At 44.6% G+C, this 16,513-nt stretch overlaps 1 protein-coding gene across 2 annotated transcripts in view; it reads left to right on the top strand.

The window, feature by feature from the left end:
* Positions 1 to 16,513, top strand: part of LOC135899042 (scoloptoxin SSD14-like) — a 126,942-nt gene that overhangs the window by 83,724 nt on the left and 26,705 nt on the right. For both annotated transcript variants that reach the window (XM_065428289.2, XM_065428288.2), the window contains exons 9-10: positions 4,092 to 4,158; positions 11,970 to 12,127. In XM_065428289.2, coding sequence (XP_065284361.1) covers positions 4,092 to 4,158; positions 11,970 to 12,127 — 225 coding nt within the window. The remainder of the gene's footprint in view (positions 1 to 4,091; positions 4,159 to 11,969; positions 12,128 to 16,513) is intronic.

Here is a 16,513-nt window from a genome sequence, read left to right as displayed (position 1 = left end):
GTAGATCACCTTAATCGCTACGCTGAGACTGCAGTTCTGCCAGCAACGACCGCCCATGACGTTGGTTTTTTCATCCTTCGCAATTTTGTTCTTCCCCACGATACTCCCCGAGAGTTACGGAGTGATAGGGGCCGTGTCTTCCTGCCGGAGGGCATTCAAGCCCTCCTCGCTGAGTGCAGGATAATTCATCGCAAATCGACGGCGTACCATCCCCAAACCACCGGTCTGACCAAGCGCTTCAATCGCACACTGGTGACATGTTGCGGATCAATATTTCATCCCCTTTGTTACGTTCGCATACAACACCGCGACGCAAGCGACCACCGGCATTTCCCCCTTTTTGCTTCTGTATGGCCGTGAGCCTTCATGTCGTTTGGACACCCTACTGCCGTACCAACCTGATGCTACAGAGTAAACTCCACTTTCCGAAGTCGCCAAATATGCTGAAGATTGCCGTCAGCTGGCACATGCCCTGACTAGTGAGTCTCAAAAACGTCAAAAGACAAGACATGACCGAGCTCATCAACCACCGCACAACTTTGCTGCTGGTTCGCTTGTGTGGCTTTGGATTCCAGCCCACATTGCTGGCCTTTCTTCCAAACTCCTGGCCCGTTATCACGGTCCGTACCGTACCAACGAGGCCACTTCACCAGTGAACTACATCGTCGAGCCGCTCACCGTGTCACCAGACCTGCGTCATCGTGGGCGAGAGACAGTACATGTGAGCCGCCTGAAACTGTATTACGACCCGCTCATCTTCTCCGCGTCCTGAGTCGCCAGGATGGCTACGCTTCGCTCCCGGGGCATTGTAATGAAGCAGACGCGCCCCTGTGTATGTGCCGTCTTAAGAGGAAGACGAAGGACCGTGCCGTGATCGTGAGCGAGCCCGGTTCTACGGACAGCCCTTGCAGTGGCTTGATTTACCTAGCGTTACACATCCTTGTGGACGACACTAACCTCGTCGCAGTTTAAAAAATCCTACCGTGAAAATTTCAGGAGCACGGAAGCTAGCAAAACGCGTTTCCTCCGAGCTTCGCGGTTACCTGGAGTAGGATGTAGGCTTGTACAGCAGACCGCATGAAACATGGAGACATCACTGATTGTTGTCGGCCGAGCGTTACCTTAATAGAGTTCAAGGCTACATAAGCAATAATAACACGTTACATATGTATCGATTACGTATCCATAATGTTCAGACTTGACACGCTTCCTATTCCTATCGTTGGCAGAGCTGCGGGAGCGCCTCTAGGGCCGTCGCCCTTCGATATTGCGGCTATATCGAAGCTAAAAGCTTAGTAATGACACACTAAGATGTTTCCCACTCCGAACAGCATGTTGAAAGCTCTCGAGTAAGTTCGAAAACTTGCCACTCGTCGTCAACAGCACGTTCGCGGTTCACCCTCCAGCGCGATCCCACATACCAGCATAGTGTCGGTCGATAGACGGCGCCATGATCGTAAAATGGCGGCGTCCTCAATAAAACGGTCTATAAACGCAGTTGCTGTGCAAAGACTTATCAGCGCTTCACATCTTATTGCGCCTTGTGATACATCCAGGCTCTGCACTTGTGTTCGTATGGTTCCTTTGTTCATTCATTCATTCATTCATTCATTCATTCATTCATTCATTCATTCATTCATTCATTCATTCATTCATTCATTCGCGCGGCTTATGTTCGGTAGAAACATTTTTGATTTTATTACACGCATTTCAATTTTAAAGTATTTGTCTTCCCTATCTAACCAATATCTTATTCCCTACAGACATTTAAAGAAGGAATAAGATATTGGTAAGATATGGAAGACATATAATTGTACAGTTTTAGGGTACCATTAGAATCTGAAATGCTTGCTTGTACTTAGCCGTTGCTGTACATAGTACTATACATTTGAAGAATCGAATGACCACGTACATTGCTGGCATGGATTTTCACAGTAACCAACGCTGTTGTAACGCGCAAAATTGTGCACATATGTGTGATCTGCTGTCAAACCTGTCGTTCGTTGGGTTGAGACCTTTGTCAGTCTTTATGCCTTTAGTCTCAGTGTACCTACGTTTGAATGAACGAGAATAAAAATTCAATTCAATTCAATTCAATTGCAGATGCGCAGTTTCTTTCCATTCCTTTTTATGGGCGGCATTCTTGATAACTTTGTGTATGTGTGAATACGTGATTTCTCCGGTGTTCAATAAGGGCAGTTTTTTACCTCGAACGAAAACGAACTTGCCCAACGTTTCAGTCCTGGTATATCATCGTAGTCAAATATTTATGGCTGATATCACATCTACGGGCCTTTGCGCACCGCTGGAGACCAGTGGCGCCGGCTCCTCGTAGGCTGCGCAGAATTAAACCGTTAGGTCTAAACTAATGTTATTATAAAGATTTTTATTGCGTGTGCTCATTCCTTCGGGACACGTACGTATTCAATATGCCTTAAGTTCTACGCCATCTATTCGCTGAGACAGCAAGTGATGTAAAATCCTCGGTCTCCTAGTAATTTTTCTCGCAATTTTACTACGTGGAGAGGCAAATATTTCTGAATATAGCGACAATTGATCACAAGATAATGATCGTGAACATAGCACTGAATCTAGAGGTAGCAGTTGCCTAAACAAAAGAAACTATTATAACTCATTTTTTGCAGGAGAAGTAATGAGAGACATTCTAATTTAAGGGTGCATTCATACTAGTTACACATGGAAGTCGCGCGACCAAGTGGGCGGCAAGGAGACCGGTCACAAATAGTCGCAAATGATCCCTTTGGTCGGAAAGCAACTTCTGCGATTGTTGGTAAACGTTTCAGTCGCGCGACTGTACTGGGAAACGTGCCGAACGAATGAGGGGCACAGTAAACGGACGTTTTCATACGGGGGCGTCTATTTTACGGGGCGACGGGAGTGCGAGCAGACTTGAACGGTGCCAGTCGCGATAAATCTTGGTTTTTCGATGGGCACGAAGCACTTCCCTGATGTAATACTGCTCGTCACGAGTCTCTCCGTGGTCGCCAGTCATCATGGTTTATGCGACCTCTTTCAAATGCCGTGTGAAAGTACCCTAAAAGACGCACAGACCGGTTCAAGGAGAAGCACAGTGATTGGGACTGCATCACTGCTCTAGCTTACTATAGTTGCTTATACTATATATGACGCGATCAACCTAATAACTTGTCCATCTACATGTTACAAATATTATAATTAGTTTCATAATTTATTGAATAACTACTAGGAGGTCAGTATCTGTCATTAAAACTTTTGCACTTAGGATGTCTGGCCTGACGTGGCATAAATATTTGTGCCACCGGTGTAAGTTATTTTCAGGAAACGACCTTCGTTTTACCATAAAAACTTAATTTGGAGGCTGAAAGGCCTATTTTAGGCTCGGTAATCCTAACAAAAATATCCGGACTCCCACAGATTTCGCGAAAGCGCACCCTTTTATTTCGGACTTATGGGGAGATTAATGCAGCTCCGGCTGTTTGCTCACTTTCCTGTTATATGTTGAGCTAGTTGGTCGTGGATCAGCATTGAGAGCGCTTCAGTAAAATAACTTGTAAGGAATTCGAACGTCGCGCAGCTGGGATCTTACGTAAACCATGGAGAGTACCTCTGATTACATGCCTTTCTTCTCTATCGAAAACTTGCCATTCCGATAGCGCTGTTTTTCTTTCAGAATATTTGCTGTCGAAACGAGCAGAACAATAAGGTTTACCTTGATTGCTTTTGGCGAAGGTGGAAGCGAAGTTCGCCAGTACTACAACCGAGGATGAATGCGCATATATCATTATATTTACACTTGTAAACTTTGATCACCAATCGTATGGTGGTGCACGCCAGTGTAATTAAATATTTACTCTGTGCTCCTTGTAACGTCGCTGAAAGATTTGTACGTTTAAAGCGTAGCCGGAAGAAAGTCTCTGCCTCTATATATATGCATCAATAGAGAGAGATACAGAGATAAAGAGTAGATAGAGAGAGAGAAAGTATGGGACGTGGCAGGCACAGGCATAGTTGACGGCAATTGCTCGCAATCCAATAATCCTTCCTTGTCGGTCGGCACTAGTCTGACGCATTCTACTGCCTTCTTTCCGCAGCTTGGAGCAGATCCTGAGCAGCGTGCTTGCAAAGTTACCAGACCTCGATGGAGATGCACCCGACAAAGTAAGAGACCGGCATTATATAGTCTAAGCTTGCGGAGAAGAACATAATTAGGAATCCCTCTACAGATTGAATTTTTAAGGTTTTCACCGCCTCCCATTTTTATTGAACATCAACGTATAGAAACTTAGTAAAAAGACACGAAGAATCCATCTAGCGTTGAATGTCGACGTAAATGTGATTTACATTCAAGCAACATAGTGACATGTACTTCCAAGACTTGAACGTGTATGCAGCTTGGCTCCTATCACCCACTTGAGGATGATGATGATGATTTATTGGCATCCTCTTTGAAAAGGGGCGGGAACAAATCGTCACCTATCCTGCTTGAGTATACTGAGGTATGCTATCAATGATTTTCCTGGTGGCATTCTTGTATTCATGTTTTCATACTTATCTATCTGCATCGTACAACTGCCTATCGCTGAAATGGATTAGGTCGTATCAGTCTCTTTCTTCCGCGCTTTTTTCCACCAATACTCAAAACATTTCTTGCTTATATCGACTGCTGACCGGTTGGTACATCCGTCTACATTAAATATAAGCCCGTCTGGAAGTTGTATGCTACGTACTGGTCTAGCTGGGTGAATCCTCTGTATTCCATTAGAATATGCTGAGTGGTATGCAGATTTTGGTTGGAGCAGGCAGATGTCTCATCTAATTTTTAATATTTGCTGCGGTGTGTTTATGTCCTCAGACAATCAGCGCGAGCGTCAATTAGCGAGGCCGTCTTTCTTGTTTTATCGTAGAGATTTTTCCTCCTAATTTATTTCTTTTCGTTCTTGTAAATCTTCATGGCTTTTGCGTTTCCATTTTTTACATCGAATTTGCAGCCTCTGTTTGTAGCACTTTCTTTTCGATAACTTCTGGTTGTATTGCTTCACTTCCAGTGACTCTGTCCTTGGTCACCAACTTTCTTACCTGCTTTATTGAAGTGTACATACACTTGTTATCTATGGAGGCTTTAGACAGCTAAGTGCTCGTAGTTTTAATGAAAAGACCTATGACAAGTCTGGACAAAAGTGCTGCATGAAAAATGCGCGTACTTGAATTATGAGCCCTTCTTAGAGACAAATCATAAGAAGCCAACAAACACTGACACGAAGGACAACATAGGGGAAATTCGCGAAATTCGAGGGTTCTGGATTCGGTTCCCACCTGCGTCAAGTTGTTTTTTCATCCACTTTAATTTCAAATAATATAACGTTTCTTGGTTTCATTCATTAAGAACAAGTAACTTCCCCTATGTTGTCCTTCGTGTCAGTGTTTGTTCGCTTCTTATGATATGACATATAAAAATCTGGCCCCTTGGTTAACCCCCCTTTCTTGTCGCTTCTTAGAGACAAGTAACATAAAAAACTATTGTCCTGTGGAGCTCATGTTGTGTAGATGTCGCAGTCTTTGCATAGCGGTGGAGAACTCTAAGTGAAGCTCTTATGTGTGCAATGCTAATAGGGAAAGAAGCCTTCCCAAATATGCATTTTATATGCCATAATTGCGTCTTCACCACTAAAGCATCACATAGCATTTGTAGATGTCAAAGCTTCCGTGTCCTGATGTCCCCTGAAACTCTATGCGATAGTCGTACCTGGAAGAAATAAGAAATTCCACTTGGTGTTAGAAAATGCCAGACACGGTGGCACCCAGACCGTGTTAGGGCTATGTATTGTTCAATAGTTGCTGAAAGCCGATACAAAAATGATATTGCTCGAAACCTGTCTCAGTGTTTGCCATAAAGTTCTGAGGCAGCATGAAGAGGATCCAAGACCTTTTATGTGAATGCCCTCATTGCGGTTTGCCTAGCACTCCACTCTCGACGGTGCTGTATTTGTAGCATGTTGGAGAAGAGAACCATTGTCCAGACTGTGCGCAAGCTGCCTTGCATTGCTCGGCCCCTTGACATGCGCGATGTTGCTGTAAAACACTGCGTCTTGTTGCTTAGTGCACCTTTCTTTCCTTTTATTATAACTCGGCTCAACTACTCAAGGACATGTGAGTGTGTCCGGCCTTTCAAGGTACAGCGTTGTATTTGAATTTGAATTCTATTTGACCTGAATGAAATGACTCCTTACCTACTGTAAAAAAAGTAATAATTAAGTGATACCAATAAGGACGAAGATACCTAGTGCTCTGAGCAAGTTACAAAAGTGAGGAAAATACGTTCAATTGTGTTTTATACAGTATACAGAAGACGTTCCCCATAAAGCTGGTCCCTTTAAAATCTAAGCCCTGCGCATGGCCTTATGTTTTCTTTTTGTCAGGCATATTTTTCCACACTTGCCGGTAATGTCTAATCGGGTCACCGTGTGAGCTGTAACTCGTGCGTACTAATTTCTTCCCCTTACACGAACTGGCATTCAACTCCACTTTCGTCCATTCACACTCACCTAACTAACTCAATGAGTGTGAACTCTTGAGAAATGAACCCAAGTCAGTGACACGGCTCTCAAATGTTTCTGTACCTGTGGTGACGTTACAGTGCATCTACGTGCCTAATTGTTATCAGCATGCTATCAGTAAACACGTTGTTTGGTCAGCTCCAGCCCACTCATGTACTTCAAGCTATTAGCTTTTTCTTGTGGTTCATCATACTCATACGATCTTTGCTCCCTGTAAAGAACATGAATTCCTGGCTTGATTTTTGCTTAACAATGCTCTGGGCCACTCTGAACTTTCACAAATGGAGAGGCAGGCGTTCTGCTTTCCCTGGGGGAGCTGTTACAACTGTGGCACATTATTGCTGTATAGAAAAATTATTTCGATGAGAATGTAAAAAAAGTGAACTTTGACACTTTCAGATACCGAGGCTCTCAAGTACTGTCTTCTAATGAATAGGGTGGGACTAGCTGACATCCCCTAGGCAAAAATCAACACTATGTATTTTCACAATACGCAAAATTTTCGCCTTATTGCTGTTTTGCTTTGGTTTAAATTAGTTTTTGACGTGCAGTGCTCCTTTTCGCGAAGAGTATGCGACAACACAGGTGCTGAGAAACATAACTGTTTCAGGCTGCCAGGAAACTGGAAACCGCTACACTGTACGTCAGACATTACGCTTTCGGAATTTTGCTAGTGGCATAAAACTTCGCCTCCTTTCCGAGTAACGAGAGTACAGCTCACCTATAGGACATGCATGGATAATTTTGCTTCTAGAGCGTTTCTAGAACCAGCATTTCGGAGCTGCTGCTTTGTCGGAGATAAATAATTATTTGCACGTGATGCTTGCACGGAGGGAGTCAAATTACACTTTGAATTTTAGTGGACCTGATGCGTTGTACAGGAAAAAAAGAAATCGTCGCAAATCTACAGACTACACAACAGAAAGTACGTAACAGACCAAAAACGTTTCAAAACATTACAGTCCTTCGACAAATTTCAAGTAAAAAATGCAATGAATTCCTTCTAGGTGTGCAAAGCGGTGATAAAAACGGAATAATTCATGGTTACAGCGCTTCATGGGATTATTAGCACCGCTTTAGGTGGAGGTGCAAAGAAACATTTGTGAATGATATTTCGGCGATTAGGTCATCAGGGTGGGCGAGAAAAAAAGAGAAGAGCTGAAATATTGCATTTGTAGGTAACAGAACGGAACTGAGCCTGCAGTTATTGGAAGTTTATACAGCCAAACTTTGATGGGCGTGTCCATACTTCGAGTAAAGACGTATGAATCGTCGAGATTTGTTATCTGCTGGCTTGAGAGAACGCGTTGCCAGAAATGAAACATTTAGCAACCATAGAGTATCGTAAGCGATAATTAACCTACGGAATCGACGCTGCTTCACTGCTGTACATCGCGCACACCTTCACACCCGCCTGATCCAGTACACATGGCTGCCCACCGCCGCTGATGGCCCCTGCTTGGTCGGAACACTTACACAAGCTGTAGCGGTTGCACTGGCTTATTGCGATTTCCGGTAACCTCAGTGGAATTGAACATCACGGATATCGCTGACAGCATTTATCGTCGCGGCCAGATGATTTTTCAACACGAACACAGTAGCCTTAGCTCGCTGGTACAAAGAAATGACAAGAATTGGCAGCGACAGCAATGGACACTTCCAGCTAGCTTCCGCTGTGTTTTTAATCCTTCCCAGCTGGCGCAGCCTTTTCTTCTTTCTGCCAATCGAATGCTCTAAGGAACGCACAAAGACCGATACTTCTTTCTCAGTGCATCCGTTCCCTAGTTCCACCTTTTGCTTTTCGTGCTCTTTTGAGACCGCAGTCGTCAAAGCAGTTGTCTCGCTCTCCCCTGCTTACAGCTTTTCGTTTTTAACATTCTCTCAGCGCATCAGCGCGCGTTTTCTTGCGCCAATTTGGCAGGGCCGCTTAGAGGTGCTGCGCTCCCTAATCGACCGCATACAGCCATGACCAGAAAGTAGGTCACCCGTGTTTTGTCTTGTATAGCAGGAGTTGAAAGTACAGGTATATGCGGTGTCTACAGAAATAAAAAAAATAATGCTTTTACGAAGGCTTTTACAGAGGCAAGACTTGACTAAGAGTGCAAAAGTCCTACTCCGCAATTAGTGGAGTATTTTATCTTTGTATAATCCATAAATGTTTCAAGCTTCTGACGCAATGTTACGTACACAATAGAAATTGTGACATTGTTTTAGATTGTTGAGTGAGTTTAAGCTTCATGGGTTCTTGAAAATTTTGCACCTTTCTAGAATTTTTCTTAAGGGATGTATATCTGAAACAATGTGCTCACAGCAGCCACTAAATCTGGACGTTTGCTCTCTGCAATGGTTACCCCCCCCCCCTCCACAAAAAGAAAACAGAGATGATCCATTCTCATGTGCTTTATATCAACTTTAGAGGAAAATCTTTCTCCCATGTACAAATCAGTTCACTTCCTCCTATATGGTGCGTATTTATTTTCAGTAAATTCGGCGTCATTGTTTTATTGGTAACTGATACAGTAAGATGTTTCATCAATCAGTATGAAAGAGACAGCCAATATACTCCTGATATTATAATATATATATATTGGCGAAGTCATAGGCAGATGTTGAACGTGGAACAATAAATTCTTAAAATCCGCCAAACTGCGCTGTGATGCATGGTGTAGCTAATACTGTGGTGTTGATTTGCTCTGCAATTTACAAAATTGAAGTTCTAAATGTCTACCAATGGGCGCCCTATATTGACAGCCTTTTGACCAGATTCATAAAAAAAAACACTGAGTGCCTTCCCACTCTGTGAAGAAGGTAGATTAGCGAAGTTGTGTATGCGGGCCCCTCAACCGCGAGCTGCTCCTCCGCCGTGGGTTGGCCCGGCATTGCACTGTCTTCGGGATCGGCCCTCAAATTGGGAGTTTTGTGTCCATACACGGACACGATCCTGGGCGAACTAGCCCTTGACAACATGTCTGTAAAATTGATTACGTCATCGTGTTTCTTATTTATGAATGCCCTAGTGCAAATCACAGTGTCCAGTGCCATGGCGGATTATGGACCCAATACTGCGCTCTAGATGCTGGGGCGCTGGGTACTAGTCGTGAGACGAAGCTCTAGTGCATGAAATACGTAGTGCTTGGGCATCGTATATATTTTTTTTAATGCGGAAATTACCAAAGAGCGTCTTATAGCAATGAAAAAAAGTAAAAATAAAAAGGTTGCCGCCAGGATTTGACGCTATGAGTGCGGTAAGCCATGGACTTGAGAAGCAAGCTATTGCCTTTAGTGCGGCACTCTTTCTATCACACCTTCCCTCTCCCCTTACCTTTTCTCTATATTTCCGAGCGTGAATCAACCCGGCGTTCTTCGGCTGGTACGACTGTGTCGTTCACGACGGGAGGAGCGTTGCCTCCGCCCCTCAACCATCGTGACAGTGACTACAGATCCCAAGCCTCAGTACTTTAACACTAAACAACGCCAGCAAACGACATGCTGTCCATAATTTGCCATATCAACCCTCAGGCGCACTTTTACTTTCGCAGACGCGTTTCGCGTAGACATTCCAGATGCGCAATCACCCCGCAACTAAAGCGTACGACTGTATCAGACAGAAAACATTGTTGTCTATATTCAATAGTATGCTTGGAAGTTCCACAACATCGATTTCCTTTAGCGATTCGTATTTGAACTTTGAAGAAGTCCTCAATGAACCGCCAAACCGGGACGCTGTATGGACTGTTGCTGCCGATTTTGGTAGCCATTTCTTGTTCTTCGGGCAAGGGACATGCAACATTTTCTGCGTTCAGCGATCTGTTTCAATGGACGCATCTGTATAGTCCTACATCTTCGTCAGGGAAGTGTAAGCTAGTGCTGGCCGACTTTGGTGGCAGCACATGCACGTATGTTTATAAAGCGTCACATCGGCGCTGATCGCTTTTTGTGGTAACACTGTTGACACGAAAAAAACATGTTTATTTAAGAACACCGATGCCGTTGTTGGAACATAGTGATTTGACCTTGTCAGACTTGTTGAGTCCTGAGCCCAGACGGGCGGATAGCGTGTAGACGGACTGGGTGGGTACGCTAGGCCTAAGCTTCGGTGGAAGAGAATGGTCTTGGCGCGGGCACCGGGCGATTGCTGAAATGTATTTGAGCCTTAGAGCCTTTTATATATTATCTTTCAGTACACTATGGAAAGTGGAAGCACTCGAATCGCCTCAGCTTCGTGATCGGTGCCATAATATCAATCAGCCGCAGGCTCTCTAGGAGTCCGTTGGAGCGCGCCTGAACGACATTTGCGTTTCGTGTCGACTTCACAACATTGCTACCACAGCGACAACTCACAGTCATCGGTTGCGTACAAACTACTAAAGAACGAGGCGTCATATGCTTTGCGTGATTTTGTCAAGAATGTTGCTATCCACCCAGGCAAAAGGGAAATGCAAAAATCAAAACTGATCTTCAATGTCAAATGAACGTATGCACAAAGAGGGCATGATCCTGGCTGCGACACGAAATATACTTTTATGACCCGAAGATATAGCCTTATTTAGGACAAGATATTAGTATCTAGCGTTGAATATTCGTACCTTCCATAGAAACGCAACCAACGATGTTTCCAGTGCGACCCAGCGAGCTGCGGTGAGAACCAGTGCGTGTGCAGCACAAACCAATGCGCCCAAGCGTCTTAGCACTGAAACCAGCCTCTCGTCCAGTGTGACCTAGCTCTTATCCAGTGTTCTCACTGGAGCTGGTTGCACACCGGAGGGCACTTCAAAATGCTGGTTTTTGCAATAGGGTATATAATTGATAATTATTAAACGGAATACCAAATTATTGTATGATTAAAAGATAATTACCTAATAGTTAAACGTTATTACTTAATTGAATGATTGCTCCATTAATTATTCTAGTGGTATTATCGTTCCCTACTAGTCTAAATAAGGAATGGTGACGATGAACGCGGGAGCAGTGGCACGAGCGCGTTCGTGCGGTAGTGCCAGTGGGCGCCCACAAGCCAGATGTGGAAGATGACGACAATGCTGGAGCCCATCCCGAGGATCATAGCTTTGTGTCTGCACATGGACAGAGTCCTGGTGAAACTAGGACTTACCAGATTCGCTGTAAAACTCGCTAGTAGCGCACTGAGTAGATTCCTCTCTTTAGGTTGATTACTTGCACTATTGCAGGACACTAGCCTTTCTTTAGGTTTATATCAAGAGGTGTAATCGCGTCACTTGTCTGAATCAATTTTCGTAATATGTAACTTCAATAGAGTATAACAACAAACGCAAATGGGCCCCTTCAGTAAATGAGAGACCCCGACAAAAACAGGTCCACGTATTCAGCCCCTATGAACACTCAATTACAGCGCGTGTTTTTCTTGTCTAACAAATTTCAACAAACGCACCTTTACAGGGCTTTCCGGAACTTGTGAGAGAAATAGAGGACAGCATTGCTCATAGACAACCAGCCAGGAACTCACAGCACAAGATCGTTCCAGACTACGGTGGTGTCCACTTATCTATAATCAAGGGTTACGAAGCCGTGACTATCATCTCCGGCATCAACGAACCGTAAGTTCGCATAAAATTACTGTACTGTCCTACACAGATAAGCTCCAGAAAACAACCTGAAGGTGTCAAATAAACATGTCTAGTCAGGAAATGGGCGCTGACTAGGCTCGAAATCTCGGTGCTTGTTTTTCTCTGATTGATTCCTAACAAGAACTCTTAAAAATGCCGTTGTACCTAATAATTATAACACACTATTTACTAGCGTAGTACCGCTGCATTACGTAAGAGTAGAGACAGTAACCTTGCTGACTAAGCAAGATACTAACTGTTACTAGCAGGTTCAGCTAGCAATTTCAAACGCAGTTATCGCGTGGGAAGAAAAAAATTTTGCCATAACGTGTACGGATTGCTTATTTTTAACTTCTACAAAATCTAAGAAAGTTACCTGCTGCAGATAGCGAAATTCTTGACCTTGGGTTGGATTATTCGAAGAGTGGTCAATACTAGAAGGAGAAATTTAAACATATAATGAACTTAAAAAGTGACTAATAATGCGTTTCCGTGGAATGATTTTTGAGGATAAAGTTGAGATATTTCCGAAAGTGAGGAACGAAAAACAAGGGCATCCCAGATACTTTTGTGCTTCACTGCATAAATACGCGTTTCTTTAAAAATACGAATTGTAACAACAATGTATCTTTATAGCGAGTTTGATGGCACATAACTCCGAAGGGGTGTCGTTATGTAAATTGATTCCATGTATCTAAACCTCGCAAACTCACCGGTTACATGAAGAAACTGCAAGATTTGCTGTAGAGTAGATATTTAAGAAGGCACTTAGTGAATTCTTTTGCTAACTTTTTTAATGTGTGAGAGTTACTTCAAGGTATATGAAGTGTGAATTAGATACAAGTAGAAACTAGCCTAACAACAAAGAAGTTACGATGATGACCTTTCTTTTAAATTCAATACTGAAAAGAATGACTGAAGGAATAAGAAAAATGTTCTTTTACACACGGAGACGTTTCTTTTTTTGGACCGAAGGCTCCCCTCTTTCTTTTTGTTTATTTGCCTAAATAACGACAACTTTTGAAAAAATAAAGACCTCAATATAGAAACCTGCTCTCATTGTGTCTTTACTCTACAGATGCCTTGGCCCAGCGAATGCTAAGCAAAAGCACCTCTCCATTTAATTTTCTTATGTAAGAGTTCTCCAGGTAATCTTAATCGCATTCCACTCGGGTTTCCGTAATACGTGAAACATGGTCTGCAAATATTTTAAGCTTACTGATATGAAAAGACGTTCCACATTAAATCACGAACTACAAGATGCAGAGAATAAAATGTAGTTGAAGTATTTATAATATAATATAACAGAAAATTTGTGATCTATGTGCGAGTTCACGCAAAATAGTTGCAGCCAACGGACATCTTGTTACATAGACGTTCACCCGTGAGCAAAAGTATACGAGCCGCGGATGGCGCGATGCAGCCAATTTTCCCCTCTGCGCATGAATAAAACTTGAATTTAAAGGCTACACTGCCATTGCAAACTTCCCAGTGCAACCGCCAATTTTATCTTTTGCATGTTGATTACGAAGGAATTAAGTCTTTCTGGCGATCTTGAGGCCCGCATACTTTTGCTCAAGTGTGTACCTGTTGTGATAGAAAACGGTATGCGCATTCTTGCGCAATGTGTAAGTGAACTCACTTACATGTGGCACATCGTCCCATACACAGGGTGTTTCAGCGAACACTTTAAAAAATCTTTAAAATTGGCCTGTAGCTGATTTCATATTTCTAGTTCATGAGCTGGTCTATTCGAAGGGGCGTACAATTGAGATGTAAAATCGACTTTCAGCGAACACTTTTGAAAGCGTTCGCTGAAACACCCTGTATATCAGCAAAGCTTACATACTATCTTTAGATGTGTCTCTCACGTACTCGAACTTGGGCTAAGGCCCAAACAATGAAACGTTACTTTCTTTCGAGCGTCTCCTAACATTACAAGGCCTCCTTAGAGCGGACGACCGATGGAGGAAGCAAGCGTACTTTGAAAGCTCCCTTCGCCAGTCCTCCCGTAAGGAGCGGTTGCCGCATGCCTGGGTTCGAGATGATTTCTTAAAAGCTTTACACGAACACCGTTATTGAATAAAGAAATGTTGTATTGTTGCCCAATGTTTAAATTGAGGAACTAATACGGAGATACGTGGACGCTTTCTTGTGGTTTTGTTTACTAAACACAAAAAAATGGCTGTGGCTTAGCTAAGGTTAAGCCCAGGATGCGAAGCATACTAGCCTTTATTTTAGTTGTTGAACCACTGTTTAGCCTGGTGAACTGCTGTTGCTTGGCTATATTTGGCTCGGCTATACGAAGAAACAACTCATGCGTTGCGGGCGTCGTGCAACGCCTAGCAACTCTTTTATGCCGCACGCGTGACTGAACCGAAGATGCCTGGCAAGACGTACTGTACGCGCCCTTCTCCGCAAGTGGGCGACAGCGCGCACGCGCAAGCAAACGTCACGTGGCTAAGCAATGAGGTGGGGCACTCGTTCAGGGCCAGGAGCGGCATAAGGATGCCTAAGGCAACCTCGGAGCTACCTTACACTGAGGAAGCACCACGGAATCCTTAACCGAGGGTCCCTCAGTAAGGAAGCTTTCAGAGTGACATAAGGTGGCCTCACCGCCATGAAAGCTTCTTTACTGAGCTAAGGAACATTTCATTGTTTGGTCCTAAGAGACAGGCTTCTGGGAGATAATTCTAAAGAATAGGTGCAGATTATGAAAGTTGTCTCGCACGCGTTGACCCCACGTGTCCTAACATAGGCTCGTTTTGATGTTCAAAAATATTGACACGTGTACTAGTATATCTCTATTGGGCGACCACGTTTCACCGCTTAACAAATTTCATCGCACAGCGCAGGACGCCCTCACATAAAGTTTCTCGAAAGGTATCGATGGCTCTGTCCGCTGTCTGTTTGTACCGAACCTTGTGTTATCTGGTTTCATCGCGTGGCGCGAAAGGTGTAGAACTTAGTGGAAGACATGCGGGTCTCAGCAATTAGTCTGGAACATTCGATGACTGATGTATAAAAGCCGACGCGCTTGACGCGTTGATCAGATTTTCGATGATCGTCCAGTGTGTTCGCTGCTATCGTTGTTTTTTTCAGTGTAGCGTGCTTTTGAGGGCGCAAGTTCGCCTATTGAAGCACTAGTTTCGATAATCAAAATGTGCTGCCTTCTTCACCGTCACTACTGCGTGACGTCTGGTGGAGGTGCTTTACGTTCATTTACCGGATGCCCCCGACAAGCCGTTATCCAAGCCCTGACCTGAAAGACAATATCAGGGTCGTCCCGGAACACCGAGCAAGCCACCGGCTTCAGCAGCTGCCCCCGGAACACAGACTTATACCAGACGCGACCAAGAAGATCATGGCCTAGACAGCCAAAATAACAGCCGCAGCGTTCCCAATAGTTCTGCAGCAGCCCATGAGACACCGACATTCCGCGGTTCCACACTCGAGGACCCGGAAAGCTGGCTGGAAGCATATGAGAGGGTCGCTACGTTTAACAGCTGGATCAGCGCCGACAAGCTGCGGCATGTCCATTTCGCATTAAAAGATGCCGCGAGGACGTGGTTCGAGAATCGAGAAGGCAGCTTAATGATGTGGGACTTGTTGCAAAGCGGCTTCCTGCAAACATTCACAAGCGTCGTGCGTAAAAAGCGCGCAAGCGCTACTAGAGGCCCGAGTACAGCTCCTCAATGAGAGCATATCGATATTCACGGAGGAGTCTCTTCGCGCACGCCGGCCTAGCAATGTCGGATGAGAAAAAAGTCTGCTTTCTGATGCAGGGCGTCAATGAAGAAGTTTTCGCTGGACTGATTCGCAACCTGCCCAAGACCATAGCTGAGTTTTGTACAGAGGAATTGACAATCGAGAAAATTCTGGAAATGCGCACTCGGCAGTATAACAGACAAGCGCTCATGCTGCGGTGCGCCATCCAACGACTGGGTTCCGACGACCGTCAAGAGACGATCAGGGCCATTGTGCGCGAAAAACTTTGCAAGGTCTTGCCTTCGTCACAACCTCAAGTGGCCTCGATCGGCGACATCGTGAAAGAAGAGGGTCAGTGATCGTTTGGAGTTACTGAGGTGCAACCACAATTACTGTAGCCGCAGCCAGAAGCGATGCCCTACGGGACCGTCGGACGCCCTCAAGGCCCCCGTGGGACTGCGCCAAGGCCCTGTAACGCCCAATTCCATCGTCCACCGCCGCCGCCACCACTACGTCCACCCGACACCCAGCGCTGCTACCCCAGGAAGACAGACGTCTGGCGCGCTCCTGACCACCGCCCGCTCTGCTACCACTGCGGAGAAGCGGGTAACGTCTTCCGGCGATGCCCATACCGGGAGATGGGACTGCGAGGGTTCGCCTTTAACGCGC

Source organism: Dermacentor albipictus, chromosome 7 (assembly GCF_038994185.2).
Source record: "Dermacentor albipictus isolate Rhodes 1998 colony chromosome 7, USDA_Dalb.pri_finalv2, whole genome shotgun sequence".
NCBI classification, from domain to species: Eukaryota; Metazoa; Arthropoda; class Arachnida; order Ixodida; family Ixodidae; genus Dermacentor; species Dermacentor albipictus.
This window is presented reverse-complemented; position numbering and strand designations above follow the sequence as displayed.